This window comes from Macaca thibetana, chromosome 3, assembly GCF_024542745.1.
Source record: "Macaca thibetana thibetana isolate TM-01 chromosome 3, ASM2454274v1, whole genome shotgun sequence".
Classification (NCBI taxonomy): Eukaryota; Metazoa; Chordata; class Mammalia; order Primates; family Cercopithecidae; genus Macaca; species Macaca thibetana.
The window spans coordinates 145003021-145023514 of NC_065580.1; the positions used below are offsets into that span (position 1 = coordinate 145003021).

Consider the following 20494-nt stretch of genomic DNA (forward strand, 5'->3'; position numbering starts at 1 on the left):
AGTCTCCTTCTCACTGGTCACTGCTGTTGAACAATATCTTCCTAAGTCACCCTCTGCCCTCCTCAAACATATCCTTTGCAAAGCAGGCAGAATGACTTAAAACTTTAAGGGTGAAGGATCTTAAAAACCATCTTTAGGCCGGGAACAATGGCTCATGCCTGTAATCCCAATACTTCGGAGGCCGAGGCAGGAAGATCGCTTGAGGCCAGGAGTTCAAGACCAGCCTGGTCAACACAGCAAGACCTTGTGCCTACAAAAACTATAAAAAAAAAAAAAAGAATTAGCCAGGTGTGGGGCTCATGCCTGTAGTCCCGGTTTCTCGGGAGGCTGAGGCAGGAGGACCGCTTGAGCCCAGGAATTCAAAGTTGCAGTAAGCTATGATCATTATAATTGTGCCACTGCACTTCCAACTGTGCAACAGCGAGACTCCATCTCAAAAACAAAAACCCTTGATTTACAGATGAACCAAGAGAACAGAGCAGTACCTTCCCAGGACAATGAGCATAACCTAGAAGAGACATGGTGGAAGAACACAACAGGTTTCTCCTACTGTCTCCAGACACTTCATAACATCCATTCTACAAACACAAGACTTGGAAAGTCAAGTCCCTTTCTTCATTCCATCCCTTTTAGACATGGTGTTTAAAACAGACATTGCTACATCACTAACTTCCCACAAGCTGTGGTGTCCACTGGAAAAATGCAGTCCTTGGTATTTCCATTTCATATTCAAGTGATCCTCTGCCACTTATTAACTGGTTCACTTCAATTTCAAAAAGCCAAAAAGTCCTCTAACATAAGCCTTCCGAGGTGATACTTTTAGAAACCAGGGTTGGAACTAACCAGACAACAGCGCGACGGCCAAGACCAGCTGCTCTTGATGCCCTTTTCACTTCTCTAGGTAAAAAAAACAAAACAAAACAAAAAACAGATGGTAAAAAACAAATAAAATGTATGCACACTTTTAGGACAAGAATCATGAAAAAGTACGACATTGGAAATCATATTACCAGTACAAGGAGAAAGGCAGGACAGTTATAGTTTGGCATGTAACGAATACAAAAAGAATTTAAAAGACAAAAAAAAGGGAAATGATCCTATAACATATATATATTCCAGTAAGTGAACTGGCTTCCAAAGTTTCTCACTCAATACAGTAAATGTGAGTTCTAGACGGACGTTCTTTCTCTTGCTAAAAATTGTGCTCCTCAATAATTTCTGGAGATTAAGAAGGAAAAGGTATAAGCCATAAAAGCTCTCTCCGGGAACTTCTATTTCTTCCAAGTGTAGATTTAAAACAAATTACAGTCATTTTAGCCCAGTCAACTTCTAGTATAATCCTAGCTTACTATTCATTCCAATTTAGGTTTACACTACATCAAGGTCTCTCTGGCAAGTCAAAGTTATGAAATCTCAAAGTAACAGAAATTTCTTGAACTGTAATAACTTCAGGGAGCATAGAGAAGTGGGTAAGTGTGAAAATGTCCTAGTTCAGGCCAGAGTGACACTCTCCTGTGACACAGGGAACATGGCAGTCCAGCTGAAGTAACAGCAAAAGAGAATGCTTTTCTATATTTGATTTCATTCTGACAGAAATAATTAATGAAAAACTGAAAGAGTGGCCGACAATGTTTTGGAAACTAATTTATACATGGCATAAACCCCTTTACTACTACCATTTCTTACTAGTCTCCAAATACTGTGGGCTTGGGCTTAAAAGCGAAATTAGAATTGGGTTGTGATGTCCTTTTCCCTATCTGGATTAAGATAGTCTATTCCACTTCAACTGCAACAGGTTGTCTGAATTGTTTGTTGTTCTGGCTTTTGGTCACACAGAACACTACAGTACTTGGGAGTTTTAATCTTTATACGTTGTTATGTTATTATTTCTAAATTCACTGTCTTCAGAATTCTACTCTGTAAATAGAAAAAAAAACAGCGCGGCAGAGCAGAAAGAACACTGGAAGAGAACTCAGGAGGCTAGATTCTACTCCTGCCCCCACTCCACTATTAACCAATTCGAAGACCCAGGCCAGCTTGGAGCCTTTCGGAAGGATTTCCTCATCTCTAGTTGGATGAGGTGATTTGCCCCTTCCGATTATCAATGCAGTCCCACTGTGCGACTGTCTTCACAGCTTTGGTAAGCTGCTATTGAGCGCCTCCTGTACACCACTCACTGGGTGTTGGCCATTCTACAGTTCACTTTTAATTTCCTAAAGAGTCTCATTTTCTGCTTTCTTAATTCCACTCAGCTAGTAACAACTCAACCAATGACTTAGTAAGATGCCAAATGACCCACTCCTCCTCCTCTTTCCTCACTTCCTGTTACTCACTTCCAAGATGGCTCTCCTCCCTGCCAACCCCATAACTCATCCTTCTCTCTCCAGAAAGCTCGCTCATCTATTAACCATCCCCACAAGCCCTCCTCCCAGGCAGCATCCAACCCGTATCAGTGTGGACAAACAGCGTTCCGAATGCACGGGCTGTATGGGCTGGCCTTAAGGCCTTCTCTTGCCCAGAGGATGACCCGCCCCGTGGAGCTCTGAGACTCCTGGGGCACTGGTCTGTAACGCCTCTCTTGGCTCGGTTTCTCCCTAGCTAGGTCAGACACCAAGGTTATTGCTAAGTTTGTTACTTGCTGCAGAAGACATCAAAGTTACCTCCCAAAAAGAACAGTGTGGGCCGGGCACGGTGGCTCACACCTGCAATCCCAGCACTTCGGGAGGCTGAGGTGGGCGGATCACTTGAGGTCAGGAATTCCAGACCAGCCTGACCAACATGGTGAAACCCTGTCTCTACTACAAATACAAAAAAGTTAGCTGGGCCCAGGGTCGCGTGCCTGTAGTCTCAGCTACTTGGGAGGCTGAGGCAGGAGAATCGCCTGAACCCAGGAGACGGAGCTTGCAGTGAGCTGTGATCGCACCACTGCACTCCAGCCTGGGCAACAGAGCAAGACTCCGTCTCAAAACAAAACAAATCCCAAAAAACAAAAACAAAGAAAAAAAAAAAAACAGTGAGAAACGAAGAAAAGAAAATCAAGAGAGAGAGAAGGGACCTTAAGACGATGAAGAGACAAGGAGAAGGGCCTGATTCAAAGGAGAGTGAGTGGGAGACGCTGAGCAAGAAGCGGGCAGAGAGGAGAGGAGAGGAAGCGACCCACTGCCAGCGCTCCACAGGCGGCCAAGACAAGTCAAGCCCCAAAGTTCGGCCCCAACTTTGCGAGAAGTAGTGAGGTCTGAAGCCAGGGGGCCTCCCCGCAAGATGGTGAAAGCAGGTCCCCTCTCCACCACCTCTCCCGCTCCGGGGCCGCAGCTCCAGGCCAGGGCCCGAGGGTCTCCCTGGAGGGCGCCCCTCCCTGCGCGCCCCGGGCCCGCCCCCTGGGACGCCTCTGCCCGCCTTGGCCCGCAGGCAGGCCAAGCCTGCGACCCCGCCGAGCTTGGCAGCGAGGCCCTCCCCCTAGCCCGGGTCCGACCGTGGCCTCACCCCGACCCAGACCCCCGACCCCGGCCTTACGTGATGTCCTGGTTAAAGTTGGCGAAGAGCAGCTGGCCGGCGCCGGCCTCCCCGCTCTGGCTCGCCAGGTTCATGGCTGGGCGCGCGGCGAGTGGGCCCGGCCGGGGAGGGCGCGCGCGCGAGGGCGGGTCAGGCTGCACTCAGGGTCGGCGCCGGGCCCCGCTAGCCGCCTGGGTCGCCGCCACTAGCCGCCCTAAGATCAACCGCCGCCTCATCACGTCCCCGCTCTTGTTTATGCTCCGGAGCCGGGGCGCCCGCTGCGCCTGCGCGCCCCGCCCCCGCGACGCACGGCCTCGCGCGGCGCAGTCGCACTGCGGAGGCCCCGCCCCCTCACCTCCTGCCTAGGCTTGGGTTCCGGTGGATCACGCACGCGTGGGGACGCGTTGGGGCCCGCGGGGTCCGGCTGAGGGCGCGCCGCGGCCGCGCATGCGCATGGGGCAGAGCGGGCGGGAGTGTTTTCTTCGTACCCTCCTCTTAATAATACTCAATGGCCTGGCACGGTGGCTCACGCCTGTAATCCCAGCATTTCGGGAGGCCGCGGCGGGCGGATCACCTAAGATCAGAAGTTCGAGAGCAGCCTGGCCAAAATGGTGAAACCCCTTCTCTACTAAAAATGCAAGAAAAATTAGCCGGGCTTGGTGGTGCACGCCTGTAATCCCAGCTACTCGGGAGGCTGAGGAAAGATAATCGCTTGAACCCAGGAGGCGGAGATTGCAGTGAGCCGAGTTCGTGCCACTGCACTCCATCCAACCTGGGCGATACAGCGAGACTCTGTCTCTAAAAAAAAAAAAAAAAAAACTCAATGGCCCCTCCATGTGCCAATCACTGTGCTGAATGCTTCTGCGGATTACCTTATCATTTTATTATTTTTAAAGACAAGGTCTCGCGCTGTTGCCCAGCCTGGAGTGCAGAGGCTCAATCACAACTCACTGCAGCCTCAAACTCACAGGCTCAAGCGAGCCTCCCACCTCAGCCTCCCAAGTAGCTGGGACCACAAGCACATGCCACCACACCCTGATAACTTTTAAATTTTTTGTAGAGATAGGGGGAGGGGCGGGGGGGGGTCTTACTATGTTGCCTAGGCTGGTCTCGAATTCCTGGCCTCAAGTGATGCTCCCACCTTGGCTTACCAAAGCCCTGGGATTACAAATGTGAGCCACTGTGCCCGGCCACATTATCTTATTTGATGCCCATTACAATCCTATGTAGAGAATAGTACATCTTTATTTTACAGATTTGAAAATTGAGGCTCAGAAATAATTATTTGCCAAGCACTAGATCTGAGACTGGAAACGTCCTTGTTTCTCTGAGGTCCATACTGTCTGGGTTCCTGGGACAGAATCTTCCCTTAAATTTATTCATTCATTCAACAGTATTTAGGACGAACCTCTCATGTGAACTAAATAGGCCTCCTCCTTTCCCTCAGAGAAGTTATAATGGGGAGATATTTAAATATAATTAGAAGGCCGGGTGCGATGGCTCTTACCTGTAATCCCAGCACTTTGGAAGGCTGAGGCAGGTGGATCACCTGAGGTCGGAAGTTCCAGACCAGCCTGGCCAACATGGTGAAACCCCGTCTCTACTAGAAATACAGAAATTAGCTGAGTGTGGTGGTGGGCACCTGTAATCTCAGCTACTAGGGAGGCTGAGGTGGGAGAATTGCTTGAGTCCAACAGGTAGAGGTTGCAGTGAGCCAAGACTGCACCACTGCACTCCAGCCTAGAAGGACGAAAGAGTGAGACTCCATCTAAAATAAAATAAAATAAAATAGGCTGGGCATGGTGACTCACGTCTGTAACCCCAGCACTTTGGGAGGCTGAGACAGGTGGATCACCAGAGTTCGTGAGTTCGAGACTAGCCTGCCCAACATGGTGAAACCCTGTCTGTATGAAAAATGTAAAAATTAGCCAGGTGTGGTGGCGCAGCCCTGTAATCCCAGCTACTCAGGAGACTGAGGTGGAAGAATTGCTTGAACCCGGGAGGTGGGGGCTGCAGTGAGCCGAGACTGCACCACCGCACTCCAGCCTGGGCAACAGAGTGAGACTCTGTCTCAAAAAATAAAATAAAAAAATGTAATTAGAAACGGGGGTACAGCCGGGCGCAGTGGCTTATGCCTGTAATCCCAGCACTTTGGGAGGCCGAGGCGGGTGGAGATTGAGACCATTCTGGCCAACACCGTGAAACCCCATTTCTACTAAACAAAAGACAAAAAATTAGCTGGGCGTGGTCGTGGGCACCAGTAGTCCCAGCTACTAGGGAGGCTGAGGCAGGAAAATGGTGTGAACCTGGGAGGCGGAGCTTGCAGTGAGCCAAGATCATACCACTGCACTCCAGCCTGGGTGACAGAGCAAGACTCTGTCTCAAAAAAAAAAAAAAAGAGAAAGAAACGGGGGTACAAGGTACGCATATATGTTCTTTTTTTTTTTTTCTTTTTGAGATGGAGTTTCACTCTTGTTTCCCAGGCTAGAGTGCGATGGCGCAATCTTGGCTCAGCGCAAGCTCCACCTTCCGAGTTCAAGTGATTCTCCTGCCTCAGCCTCCTGAGTAGCTGGGATTATAAGCGAACACCACCACGCCCAGCTAATTTTTGTATTTTTAGTAGAGACGGGGTTTCTCCATGTTGGTCAGTCTGGTCTCGAACTCCCGACCTCAGGTGATCCGCCTGCCTCGGCCTCCCAAAGTGCTGGGATTACAGGCATGAGCCACTGTGCCCGGCCGTGAATGCATATCTGTAAGTCACACAACCTGGATGTAAGGGACAGGGACTGTGCTATTGAGAAGGCTCCTGGAAGAGATGAGACCTGAAGTTTGAGTAACTAGTCTAAGGGAATGAAAATGCTGTATATGGGAAGGGCTTGGGGATGAGGGTGTGACCTGTCCAAATAACTCTATATTCAGAGTGGAAAGGCAGACACAAGGCGAGATTTGGCAGGAGAGACAGCAGGTGACCAGATCAAGTTGGGTATTGTTAAGCAAGGAACTGATCATTATCTGATTATTGTCCATAAGAGCAATGGTCTGCCGCTGAAGACAGGTAGGAAAATGCAACGATCTAATGAGTGCTTACGGAAGTTAACTCTAATTATAGGGTCAAGAACGCATTGGAAATCATTGAGGAAAGGACGGTCTTTTCAATAAAGGGAATAAATACCCCTACCTCACACCACATTCAAAAATTAATTTGAGATGGATTATAGTCCCAGATGTGAGAGGTAAAAACAATAGAATTTCTAGAAGGAAACAAGAGAATGCCTTCATGATTTTGGGATAAACAAAGTGGTCTAAACAGGTACTTTAAGGCGGGTGTGTTGGCTCATGCCTTTAATCCCAACAGTTTGGGAGGCTGAGGCAAGCAGATTGCTTGAGTCCAGGAGTTTGAAACCAGACTAGGCAACGTGGGGAAACCTGGTCTGTACAAAAACACAAAAATTAGCCGGGCGTAGTGGTGTGTGTGTGTAGTCCCAGCTCCTTCAGAGGCTAAGGCAGGAGGATGGCTTGAGCCTGGGAGTTTAAGCCCGCAGTGAGCTATGACCACGCCAGTACACTCCAGCCTAGGTGACAGAGCAAGATCCTGTCTCAAACCAAAACAAGTTCTTTAAAAAGCAGTAACCACAGGCCCGGCGCCGTGGGTCACCCCTATAATCCCAGCATGCTGGGAGGCAGAGGCGGGCGGATCACGAGGTCAGGAGATCAAGACCATCCTGGCTGACACCGTGAAACCCCGTCTCTGCTAAAAATACAAAACATTAGCCGGGCGTGGTGGCAGGCGCCTGTGGTCCCAACTACTCGAGAGGTTGAGGCAGGAGAATGGCATGAACCCAGGAGGTGAAGGTTGTAGTGAGCTGAGATCGCGCCACTGCACTCCAGCTTGGATGACAGAGCGAGACTCTGTCTCAAAAAAAAAAAAAAAAGTAGTAGTAATCACAAAATGAGCGATTGGCCTTCATCAACATTGAGAAGAATGGGCTGTTTTCAAGAGACCATTAAGAGAGGAAGAAAAGGCAAGCCTTAGGGATACATATATTTGTCATATATATATACATATATGTATATATATTTTTGAGACGGAGTCTTGCTCTGTCACCAGGCTGGAGTGCAGTGGCACAATCTTGGCTCACTGCAACCTCTACCTCCTGGGTTCAGGCAATTCCCCTGCCTCAGCCTCCCTGGTAGCTGGGACTACAGGCATGCGCCACCACACCAGGCTAATTTTTTGTATTTTAGTAGAGACACAGTTTCACCATGTTGGTCAGGATGGTCTCGATCTCGTAATCTCATGATCCGCCGGCCTCGGCCTCCCAAAGTGCTGGGATTACAGGCGTGAGCCACCACGCCCAGCCTGCAATATATATTTTTGACAAAGGAATTACACCTAGAACTTCTGCACATCAATAGGAAACATATAGAGAGCTCTCTCTCTCTCTTTTTTTTTTTTAACGAGGTAGAATACTTGAACACAGGCACGTCACAAAAGAGGATATCAGAATGGTTAATGAGCATCTGAAAAGGTGGTAATCATTAATACTCATTAAGAAGATGCAAATTAAGCCTGGGTGTGGTGGCTCACGCTTGTAATCCCAGCACTTTGGGAGGCCGAGGTGGGTGGATCACCTGAGGTCAGGAGTTCGAGACTATCCTGGCCAACACGGTGAAACCCCGCCTCTACTAAAAATGCAAAAATTAGCCGGGTGTGGTGGTGGGCACCTGTAGTCCTAGCTACTCGGGAGGCTGAGGCAGGAGAATTGCTTGAACCTGGGAGGTGGAGGTTATAGTTAGCCGCGATGGTGCCACTGCACTCCAGCTTGGGTGACAGAGCGAGACTCCATCTCAAAAAAAAAAAGAAAGAAAAAGAAAATGCAAATTAAGAGCAAATGAGATATTACTAAGCATCCACCAAATTGGCTAAAATTAAAGCAACTGACAATCCCGAGTGTGGATGACCATAGAGTGCAATTGGAACTCTCATACACTGGGGATGAAAGTCTATTTATTTATTTATTTATTTGACACGGCGTCTCGCTCTTGCCCAGGCTGGAGTGCAGTGGCGTGATCTCCACTCACTGCAAGATGAAAGTCTAAATTGTTTCAACTGCTTTGGAAAACTTGGGCACTATCTACTAAAGGTTTTTTTTTTTTTTTTTTTTTTTTTTTTTTAAATAGAGTTTTGCTCTTGTCGCCCAGGCTGGGGTGCAGTGGCATGATCTCGGCTCACTGCAACCTCAGCCTCCACCTCCCAGGTTCCAGCAATTCTCCTGTCTCAGCTGCCCGAGTAGCTGGGATTATAGGCATCCACCACCACGCCCAGCTAATTTTGGTATTTTTAGTAGAGACGGGGTTTCACCTTGTTGGCCAGGCTGGTCTCGAATTCCTGACCTCAGACCACTGCGCACGGCCTATCTACTAAAATTAAACATATATATACCTTATGACTCAGTCAAATGCACTGTATATGCATTTATAGGTGCATATATGGTAGAATTAGTGCATATTTTCACCAAAAGACATAAATAAGAATGTTCATAGCTACTGTATTTATAATAATTCAAAACCAGAAATAACCGAACATCCACCTCAGGTGGAATAAGTAAATAAATGATGGTCTATTCATCCAAAAGAATACAGCAATGGAAAGGACATACATGATCTGGATGAATCGCACTGACATAATACTGAGTGAAAAAAGTCAGCCAGGCCGGGCGTGGTGGCTCAAGCCTGTAATCCCAGCACTTTGGGAGACCGAGGCGGGTGGATCACAATGTCAAGAGATCAAGACCATCCTGGCCAACATGGTGAAACCCCATCTCTACTAAAAATACAAAAATTAGCTGGGCATGGTGGCACGTGCCTGTAGTCCCAACTACTCGGGAGGCTGAGGCAGGAGAATCACTTGAACTCTGGAGGTGGAGGTTGCAGCGAGCTGAGATCGTGCCACTGCACTCTAGCCTGGGCGACAGAGCGAGACTCCGTCTCAAATAAAAGAAAGAAAGAAAAAAAATCTCCAGCAAGCCTTCATTTCCTTATGGTCACCTCCTCTTCTGCCGATTCGATCCGTTGCTCCCTGGCAATGTACTTTCATACTTTCTTTTCTTTCTTTCTTTCTTTTTTTGAGACGTAGTTTCACTCTTGTTGCCCAGGATGGAGTACAGTGGTGTGACCTCAGCTTACCGCAACTTCCACCTCCCAGGTTCAAACGATTCTCCTGCCTCAGCCTCCTGAGTAGCTGGGATTACAGGCATGCACCACCTTGCCCAGCTAATTTTGTATTTTTAGTAGAGACAAGGTTTCTCCATGTTGGTCAGTCTGGTCTCGAACTCCCGACCTCAGGTAATCCGCCTGCCTTGGCCTCCCAAAGTGCTGAGATTACAGGGGTGAGCCACCACTCCTGGCTTGGTAATGTACTTTCATACTTTCTTTAATAAGTCTGCCAATCCCAGCACTTTGGGGGGCTGATGAGGGCAGATCACGAGGACAGGAGATCGAGACCATCCTGGTTAACAGGGTGAAACCCTGTCTCTACTAAAAATACAAAAAATTAGCTGGGCGTGATGGCACGCGCCTGTGGTCCCAGTTCCTTGGGACGCTGAGGCAGGAGAATCGCTTGAACCCAGGAGGTGGAGGTTGTGGTGAGCCGAGATCGCACCACTGCACTCCAGCCTGGGCGACAGAGCGAGACTGCGTCTCAAAAAAAAAAAAAAGTCTGCCTTTTTAAACTTACCACTGTATAGTCATCTCTCACCCGCCGTGGTTATTAGTGAATGAAGATATATAAAGAGGTGCCTGAGTGGATCCTCGCGATTCTACACATAGTTCTTCTCCATCTCATTCTGAGCTGCAACCCAGCTTTCCCTTGTTCATAACAATCTACGATCCCGGCTGGAATAGTAACTCCTCTCTCTATTGGTTCAGTGAATGAAGATCCAAAAATGATCACGAAGTAGACTCAGTTTCCAATGGACCAGAACCACAACTCTGTTCACTGGGATAAAACAGGGAATTCCATGGCCTGAGTGCGGTGGCCTACGCCTGTAATCCCAGCACTTTGGGGAGGTTGAGGGGTGTGGATCACCTGAGGTCGGGAGTTCGAGTGCAGCCTGACCAACACGGAGAAACCCCGTCTCTACTAAAAATACAAAATTAGCCAGGCGTGGTGGCGCCTACCTGTAATCCCAGCTACTCAGGAGGCTGAGGCAGAAGAAACGCTTGAACCCAGGAGGCAGACATTGTGGTGAGCCCAGATCACACCATTGAGCTCTAGCCTGGGCAACGAGAGCGAAACTCCGTCTCAAAAAAAAAAAAAAAAGGGGAATTCCTTGTGTATTAGGATCTCAAACTCCAGTGAGCGGCTGGGCGCGGTGGCTCAAGCCTGTAATCCCAGCACTTTGGGAGGCCGAGACGGGCGGATCACGAGGTCAGGAGATCCAGACCATCCTGGCTAACACGGTGAAACCCCGTCTCTAAAAAATACAAAAAGCTAGCCGGGCGAGGTGGCGGGCGCCTGTAGTCCCAGCTACTCGGGAGGCTGAGGCAGGAGAATGGTGTAAACCCGGGAGGCGGAGCTTGCAGTGAGCTGAGATCCGGCCACTGCACTCCAGCCCGGGCGACAGAGCGAAACTCCGTCTCGAACAAACAAACAAACAAAAAAAACAAAACTCCAGTGAGCCCCAAGTTGTGTAGCTGAAAACAAAAGTTCCTTAAGTGAGTTATTAGATGTTACCTGCAAGGGGGCCGGGCGCAGTGGCTCACACCTGTAATCTCAGCACTTTGGGAGGCCGAGGCGGGTGGATTACGGGGTAAAGAGATCGAGACCATCCTGGCTAACATGGTGAAATCCCGTCCCTACTAAAAATACAAAAAATTAGCCAGGCATGGTGGCGGGCACCTGTAGTCCCAGCTACTCGGGAGACTGAGGCAGGAGAATGGCGTGAACCCGAGAGGTGGAGCTTGCAGTGAGCCAAGATGGCGTCACTGCACTCCAGCCTGGGTGACAGAGTGAGACTCCGTCTCGAAAAAAAAAAAAAAAAAAAAAAAAAAAAAAATAAATAAAATAAAATATATGCAAGGAAACACTACCACCTCCACTCTTGGTTTGTAGGCCTGTACTGCATATTGTTGAATAACAGCTCAGTCTTACAGGGTGTGGTCTCTTAGCTGGAGTCACAACTGACTTTTTTTTTTTTTTTTTTTGAGACGGAGTCTGGCTCTGTTGCCCAGGCTGGAGTGCAGTGGCCAGATCTCAGCTCACTGCAAGCTCCGCCTCCCGGGTTTACGCCATTCTCCTGCCTCAGCCTCCCGAGTAGCTGGGATTACAGGCGCCACCACCTCGCCCGGCTAGTTTTTTGTATTTTTTAGTAGAGACGGGGTTTCACCGTGTTAGCCAGGATGGTCTCGATCTCCTGACCTCGTGATCCGCCCATCTCAGCCTCCCAAAGTGCTGGGATTACAGGCTTGAGCCACCGTGCCCGGCCCATAACTTACTTTCATAGGCTTGCTTCAGTAGCCTTCTGTAGGCCACTCTACCATCCATCTAGGTGATAGGGTACATGGTGAATCGCAAAGGCATGAGCCCATTGTCAAAATTTCTTCACCTTAGTGTAAAGTTCTTAGTCAAAAGAGATGTGAATGGCCGGGTGCGGTGGCTCACGCCTGTAATCCCAGCACTTTGGGAGGCTGAGGCAGGTGAATCACCTGAGGTCAGGAGTTCGATACCAGCCTGGACAACATGGTGAAACCCCATCCCTACTAAAAATGCAAAACTTAGCCGGGCATAGTGGAGGGCGCCTGTCATCCCAGCTACTCAGGAAGCGGAGGCAGGAGAATTGCTTGAACCCGGGAAGCAGAGCTTGCAGTGAGCTGAGACTGCACCACTGCACTCCAGCCTGGGCGACAGAGTGAGAGTCTGTCTAAAAAAAAAAAAAAAACTGGGAAGATCAATTTCTACGTTTATTCAAAGAAACCATAAATACCAGTTCCATGGGGACAATTGTGCTGGTTTCACCTCAAGAACTAAACCCTGGGCCTCCTTTCCTGGTGGCCAGGATGGGCTGGAGCTGAGAGCCGCTGCTCACTCGTCCAGCTTTTGCTTCATTGCTCTATCATCTGCGTGGTATTGGAGAAACTGCCAGAAGGGCGCTGTTGGAGAGCAGGCTGGGTTTCTGCCAGGGACATGACCTGCGTGTGACTCAGGAATGCACCTGCATGTCTTGGCTCACCTGGAGACAACATCAGCTGACATTCCTGATGGCATGGAGAGCAGGAAGGATGCTCAAGGGCTTCTATCATCACTTTGGGATTCCTCCAGGTGACCGGCCCAATGCCTAGCTCAGAGAGAAGAGACTTTCTGCTTTCAACGTGAGAGCAGAACCCTCATCTGCAGGTGTGTGGAGTCTCCTTACGTGCAAGCTTTGGAGCTGAGTGATCCTCCCACAGACCAGCGCCTAAATAAACTTGTGGGATAAACAGCCGGTGTGGAGGAGGGAACTAAGGACTGCAGTGAAAAAGGGTACATGAGTGGGGGAGGGACTGGACATGCAGAACACTCATCTCAGACAGGTGTATTGGGGTTCAAACCCTGGCTTGGTTCTCCAGGGGTATATGAATTTACATTAGTCACCTAACCTCGCTGAGCATCTGTTTCTTTAAAAAGAAGGACTACCGCCGGGCATGGTGGTTCATGCCTGTAATCCCAGCACTTTGGGAGGCCAAAGTGGGTGGATCACCTGACGTCAGGAGTTCAAGACTAACATGGTGAAATCCCGTCTCTACAAAAAATACAAAAATTAGCTGGGCTTGGTGACTAACGCCTGTAATCCCAGCTACTTAGGACGCTAAGGCAGGAGAATCACTTGAACCTGGGAGGCGGAGGTTGCTGTGAGCTGAGATCACACCACTGCACTCCAGCCTGGGCGACAGAGCGAGACTCCATCTCAAACAAAAACAAAGACAGAAGGGCTTGAATATCTCACTTCCTAAGAATGCTATTAAGATAGAATGGGGAGCCAGGCGCAGTGGCTGATACCTGTAATCCCAGCACTTTGGGAGGCTGAGGTGGGTGGATCACTTGAGGTCAGGTGTTTGAAACCAGCCTGGCCAACATGGCAAAACCTCGTCTCTACTAAAAATACAAAAAAATAGCTGGGCGTGGTGGCTTGCGCCTCTAATCCCAGCTACTTGGGAGGCTGAGGCAGTAGAATTGCTTGAACCCGGAAGACAGAGATTGCAGTGAGCCGAGATCATACCATTGCATTCCAGCCTGGGCAACAGAGTGAAACTACATCTCAAAAAAAAAAAAAAAAAAAAAAGCAGGGCGCAGTGGATCACGCCTGTAATCCCAGCACTTTGGGAGGCCGAGGCGGGCGGATCTCGAGGTCAGGAGATCGAGACCATCTTGGCTAATACGATGAAACCCTGTCTCTACTGAAAATACCAAAAAATTAGCCAGGCGTGGTGGTGGACGCCTGTAGCCCCAGCTACTCGAGAGGCTGAGGCAGGAGAATGGCGTGAACCCAGGAGGCGGAGCTTGTGTAGCAGGACGAGCCGCAGACAAAACCTCTCAGACACCGAGTTGTAGAAGGAAGGGCTTTATTCAGCTGGGAGCATTGGCAAGCTACTGCCTTAAAATCCGAGCTCCCCGAATGCACAATTTCTGTCCCTTTTAAGGGCCTCACAACACTAAGGATTTCATATCGGGAGGCTGAGGCAGGAGAATGGCGGGAACCCGGGAGGCGGAGCTTGCAGTGAGCTAAGATCCGGCCACTGCACTCCAGCCTGGGTGACAGAGCGAGACTCCGTCTCAAAAAAAAAAAAAAAAAAAAAAAAAAAAAAAAGATTTCATATGAAAGGGGTGTGATTGATTAAGCAATCTAGGGGATACGTGACAGGGGTTTCATGCACTGGTAGTCAGAGAGAAACAGAACAGGGCAGGGAGTTTCACATTGTTCTGCTATACAATGTCAGGGACATCGGTTTCTAAGTCAGGAGTTGATTTTTAACTACTGGGTTTAGGCCAGGCAGACCCAGGCCTAGTTCTCGGCCTGGTGCCGGGCTGCCTGTCTTTGGTTTTACTTCATTGTTTTTTCTTAAAACAGGTACTGAATATAAAACAATATAAAACAATATGAGAGGGTCTCTCTCTTTCCTCACTTGCGGTGAGCCGAGATTACACCACTGCGCTCCAGCCTGGGTGACAGAGCGAGACTCTTCTCAAAAAAAAAAAAAAAAAAAAAAAGATAGGATGAGGGTTGGAGGAAATGTGGTAATGATGGTCAAAAGGTACAAAATCAGGTTGGGCGCAGTGGCTCACGCCTGTAATCCCAGCACTTTGGGAGGCCGAGGTGGGCAGATCACGAGGTCAGGAGATCGAGACCATCTTGGCTAACACTGTGAAACCCCGTCTCTACTAAAAATACAAAAAATTAGCGGGGCATGGTGGCAGGTGCCTGTAGTCCTAGCTACTTGGGAGGCTGAGGCAGGAGAATGGCATGAACCCGGGAGGCGGAGCTTGCAGTGAGCCGAGCTCTCACCACTGCACTCCGGCCTGGGTGACAGAGCTAGACTCTGTCTCAAAAAAAAAAAAAAAAGAAAAGAAAAAACAAAAAACAAAAACAAAAAAAGTACAAAGTCTCAGTTAGGAGGAATACTTTTTTGGGAACTATTGCACAGCCTGGTGAATGTAATTAACAACAGCGTATAGCACATTTCAAAACTGTTAAGAGGTCAGGTGTGGTGGCTCACGCCTGTAATCCCATCACTTTGGAAGGCCGAGGTGGGAGGATCACTTGAGTTCTGCAGTTAGAGACCAGCCTTGGCAATATAGTGGGACTCCATCTCAAGAAAATAATTTTGAAAATTAGCCAGCCATGTGGTACACAGCTCTAGTCCCAGCTACTTGAGAGGCTGAGGTGGGAGAATGTCTTAATCCTGGGAGGTTGAGACTGCAGTGAGCCATGATCATGCCACTGCACTCCAGCCTAGGTGACAGAGTGAGACCCTGTCTTTAAAACAAAAAAAATTGTCAAAATAAATTTTAAATGTTCTCGCCACCAAAAAATATAAGTATTTGAGGTGATGGATGTATTAATTAGCTTGATTTAATTATTCCACATTGTATTCATAAGCCATAACATCATATTGTATACCATACATACACACATGGTCAATTGAGAATAAAATTTAAAAAAAAATTTAAGTATGGCAATGAAAAAAAAGATTGAATGGATAAAAAGAAATGCTTCCAGAATAGTGGAGCAAGAATCTCCAAAAACCCACTCCTCCATAAAAGCAAAGAAAACGCTGAAAAAAATGGTCAAAATCAACTTCTTCTGACCTGGAAATTATCTAAAGGCTTGCAACAATTTGAAGAGGATGTGTTCAAGTAAGAGGGCTGAATCTCAGTATAAACACTGATTTTGTGGCATTTTAATTTGCTCTAAAAGCATCCCTGTCTCCCAGATCCATGAAAATATGCCTGCTTTTAACCATGGTAGCTGTGAAAACAAGCATCTTGCCACCACTGGAAGAGGCAGGCTGGGCTTGGAGTTCCCTAAAAGCCCCATCCCCAGAAAACTGTCACTATTTGACTTGTCTGGCAGTTTGCTGAAAAATGCTATTCTCAAAGCTTGTCTTTATTTGATCCAAGAGTTTGTCAGTATCTCTGCAAATAGCCCTGTGGCCAAGGCATTTGTCCAAAACAATCAGTGGCAATTGTTTAACATTTCAACTACCTGATGCCATGTAACTGTGGCAAGGCAAGGGTTAAAAAGAAAAGAAGAACAAGTTTTCCTCTGCTTAGCCAACTCACTTCAACTTCAAGGACAGTTACAAGATAACGCTGTCTGAAAAGTCGAAGCCAAAGGAATGGGCTCCAGACACCTGCCTCTTGAGCAAAGTTGAAAAGAAAAAAATTCCTTCACTGTCTCTCCTTCTCTGAACCATTAATTATGACTATGTTTGCCAATGCTTGCATTTAGTAAGATATGTATATTCTCTTTTTCTCCCTAATCCTCTATTTCCCACAACATAACTCGTTGGGGCTAAAAAGAAACCGACCAAAAATTTTTAAAAGAAATAACTGGGAAAAGAGATGTCAATAAGATATTTTTTTAAAAAACCCTGCTGTGTTTCTGAGAATCTGGTGGGCTACGTGTATGTAGAGGACTGTGCGCATGCCCAGGAAGACCTGAGAAGGTCCTAAACTCTCACCTCTGACTGACCTTGAGTGTCTACACAAGAGGAAATGAAGGCTAAGGTAGAGTTGTAAGTTGCTTGCTGGAGTATTGAAAACATGCCTCAACACACACAGAGTTCCTCAGCAAATGCTGGGAAACTTAATGGTCTAAAACATTTAAAAAGATCTCTTTTTAGTTTTAATTTTTTTTTTTTAAATATGGAACAATTCATGAATTTGCATGTAATCCTTGCATGAGGGTTAGATAATCTTCTCTGTATCACTTTAATTTTAGTATATATGCTGCTGAAGCCAGTAGACATCTAGGAATATTTCTGTCCAGTTATTAGCTGGCCACTGAGATGACTAAGCAAAGTCTTCAGTGGTTGCACAGAACAAAGAACACAGATTTTACAGAGTTAAGTCCAGAAAAGTCACTAAACAAACAACAGCAACAACAAGCAACAACAACAGCAGCAAACCCCAGGAAGTGGGGAGAGAGGAATTTGATTTCCAGAAGTGCCATATTGTTTAATTTAATTTTGTTTTTCTTTTGTAGAGACAGAGTCTTCCTATGTTGCCCAGGTTGATCTCAAACTCCTGGGCTCAAGTGATCCTCCTATCTTAGCCTTTCCAAGTGCGGGGATTACAGGTGTGATTCACTGCGCCCAGCCATAGACCATGATGTTTGCCAGGCTAGGTGTTTTGAATGCATTTTGACTTACAATATTTTCAACTTAAAGTGGGTTTATCAAGACATAATTCTGTTGTAAGTTGAGGAATATCTGTATATGCATAATGGGAGTCCCAGAAGGACAGGATTGAGAAGAGAGGGAAAAAGAATATTAGAAGAAATAGAGGGTGAAAACTTCCTGAATTTGATTTTAAAAGCATTAATCTAAATGTTCAAAAAGTTTGATGAACTCCAAGTATGATAAACTAAAAAATGATTAACAACTAGGCACATTATAGTCAAACTGGTGAAAGTCAAAGAGAATCATGAAAACAGCAAGAAAAGGGTAATTCACCACATACAAGGGCCCGTCAATAAAATTAACAGCTGAGTTACTATCAGAAAAAATGGTCACGATCCAGTTTTCCCAGCACCACTTGTTTGCAAAGACAATTCTTTCCCCCTCAAATTGAAACACTTGTCAAAAACATAAGGGCTTGCTTCTGGACTCTTAATTCTATTCTATTGATCTAATGTCTATCCTTATGCCAGTACTACACTGTCTTGATTACTGTAGCTTTGTAGTAAGTTTTAAAACTGGGAAGTGTGGGCCAGGCGCGGTGGCTCAACCTGTAATCCCAGCACTTTGGGAGGCCTAGACGGGCGGATCACGAGGTCAGGAGATCAAGACCATCCTGGCTAACATGGTGAAACCCCGTCTCTACTAAAAAATACAAAAAACTAGCCAGGTGTGGTGGCGGGCACCTGTAGTCCCAGCTACTCGGGAGGCTGAGGCAGGAGAATGGCGTGAACCCGGGAGGCGAAGCTTGCAGTGAGCTGAGATCCGGCCACTGCACTCCAGCCTGGGCGACAGAGCAAGACTCCGTCTCAAAAAAAAAAAAAAAAAAAAAAAAAAAAAAAACTGGGAAGTGTGAGACTTCTAACCAGATACGTCTGTTTTCCACATTGTTTTAGCTATTCCAGGTTTCTTAATTTTCATAGGAATTTTAGGACCAGCTTGCCAGTTTTTGCAAAACTACAGTCAGAATTTTGATAGGAATTGTGTTGACCCTGTAGGTAATTTTTGAGAGAATTGGTATCTTAACAATATTAAGTCCCGGGCATGGTGGCACATGCCTGTAGTGCCAGGTACTTTGGAGGCTGAAATAGAAGGATCATTTGAGCTCAGATGCTCAAGTCCATCCTGGGCAACATAGCAAGACCTTCATCTCTAAAAACAAAAGCAAACCCCACAATATTAAGTCTTTTGATCCATGAATATGGGATGTGTTCCTGTTTATTTAGGTCTTTCATTTCTTTCAATGATGTTTTGTGGTTTTCAATATACAAGTCTTACAGTTTGTTTATTTATTTGAGATGGAGTCTCTCTCTGTCCCTAGGCTGGAGTGCAGTGGTGTGATCTCAGCTCACTGCAACCTCCACCTCCTGGGTTCAAGCCATTCTCATGCCTCAGCTTCCTGAGGCTGGGACTATAGGTTCACACCACCATTCCCGGCTAATTGTTTTGTGTTTTTAGTAGAGATAGGGTTTCGCCATGTTGCCCAGGCTGTCCTTGAACTCCTGACCTCAAGTGATCCACTCACCTCGGCCTCCCAAAGTGCTAGGATTACAGGCATGAGCCACTGTGCCCAGCTGATCCTATTTCTTTGCATGTCTTGTAATTTTTTCTTGAAAGCTGAACGTTTTATTTTTTTAATTATTATTATTATTTGAGACAGAGTCTCACTGTCGCCCAGACTGGAGTGCAGTGGTGCGATCTCGGCTCACTGCAAGCTCTGCCTCCCGGGTTCATGCCATTCCCCTGCCTCAGCCTCCCGAGTAGCTGGGACCATAGGCGCCTGCCACCATGCCCAGCTGATTTCTTGTATTTTTAGTAGAGACGAGGTTTCACTGTGTTAGTCAGGATGGTCTTGATCTTCTGACCTTGTGATCCACCCACCTTGGCCTCCCGATGTGCTGGGATTACAGTCATGAGCCACCATGCCCGGCGAATCGCTGGACGTTTTAGATAATATATTTTAGCAACTCTGACACTTGATTCCCCCAACTCCAGGCAGGGGTTGTGGTTATTGTTGTTTGTTTGGTGACGTATTACTTTGTGACTGGGCTGAACAAGTTTCACCATCACGATCCTCATCTCACACTATGCAGACTCAGATGTCCCTGCTCAGATTTTTTCTTCCTGTTTTTAACCTTTTAACTTGGCTACCTAGGGGTTGCCCCTGGGTCAGCATAAACCACTTAATGGTTAAAGATTGTGCTTGGCCAGGCACGGTGGCTCATGCCTGTAATCCCAGCACTTTGGGAGGCCGAGGCAGGAGGATCACTCGAGCCCAGGAATTCAAGATCGGCCTGGGCAACATAGCAAGACCCCATCTCTAAAAAAAATAAAACAAATTAGCCAGTCATGGTGGTGCATGCCTGTAGTCCCAGCTGCTTAGAAGACTGAGGTGGGAGGATTGCTTGGGCCCAGGAGTTCGAGGCTGCAGTGAGCCATGATCATGTCACTGCACTCCAGCAGCCTGAGTGACAGAGTGAGACTTTGTCTCTCTCTCTCTCTCTCAAAAAAAAGTTGTGCTTAATCCCCTTGGCCAGTTAGATTTTTGCCCTTTCCCATTGGATGTGTGTGTGGCTTGGAGGCTGCTATGACCATTCAGAGAATTTCCCCTTTTGCCCCAGGGTCAGCCAGGGACTGGTAGCTTGGCATTCTCCCTGTGATCTCTCCCGAGAAGGCGAAGCCTTGGGCAGGCAGCCTTCCGGATGGCTGGGGATGGCTATGACATCATCTTTAAGCCTGGCTTCCTCGGAGTCACCACTGTGCCAGAGTGGCTAATCGTTTGCTCCGTGCTGGTCACAGCTTATGCTAAGCCCCTAGTGCCTGTGACGATGGGTCTGGGTACGTGTGGGGAATGTTTTGGGTCTACTGATTGCTTCGAGTGGGTGCCGCCAAGCACAGGTGCATAGAATTCCTGACCACCCCCCCAAATTTGTCTATGATCCCAGTGGAGATATTCTTGGCTCTCTCTCTGTTTCTCTCTCTCTCTTTTTTTTTTTTTGGAGACAGAATCTTGCGCTGTTGCCCAGGCTGGAGTGCAGTGGCACGATCTTGGCTCACTGCAACCTCC

The 20494-nt window shown here is 47.5% G+C and overlaps 1 protein-coding gene and 1 non-coding gene across 8 annotated transcripts in view; both read right to left on the minus strand.

The window, feature by feature from the left end:
* Positions 1-3826, minus strand: part of WIPI2 (WD repeat domain, phosphoinositide interacting 2) — a 47471-nt gene extending 43645 nt beyond the window's left edge. For 3 of the 7 annotated variants that reach the window (XM_050784052.1, XM_050784048.1, XM_050784047.1), the window contains exon 1: positions 3514-3796. In XM_050784052.1, coding sequence (XP_050640009.1) covers positions 3514-3587 — 74 coding nt within the window. In that variant the 5' untranslated portion in view covers positions 3588-3796. Of the gene's footprint in view, positions 1-843; positions 898-3513 lie in introns of all 7 variants that reach the window. The other 4 variants (XM_050784050.1, XM_050784046.1, XM_050784049.1 and 1 more) reach the window with 3 other exon arrangements.
* Positions 3827-16888: 13062 nt separating this feature from the next.
* Positions 16889-16990, minus strand: LOC126951795 (U6 spliceosomal RNA). Its single transcript, XR_007724655.1, has one exon. It is a non-coding gene; the product is annotated as a U6 spliceosomal RNA (small nuclear RNA).
* Positions 16991-20494: the final 3504 nt, after the last annotated feature.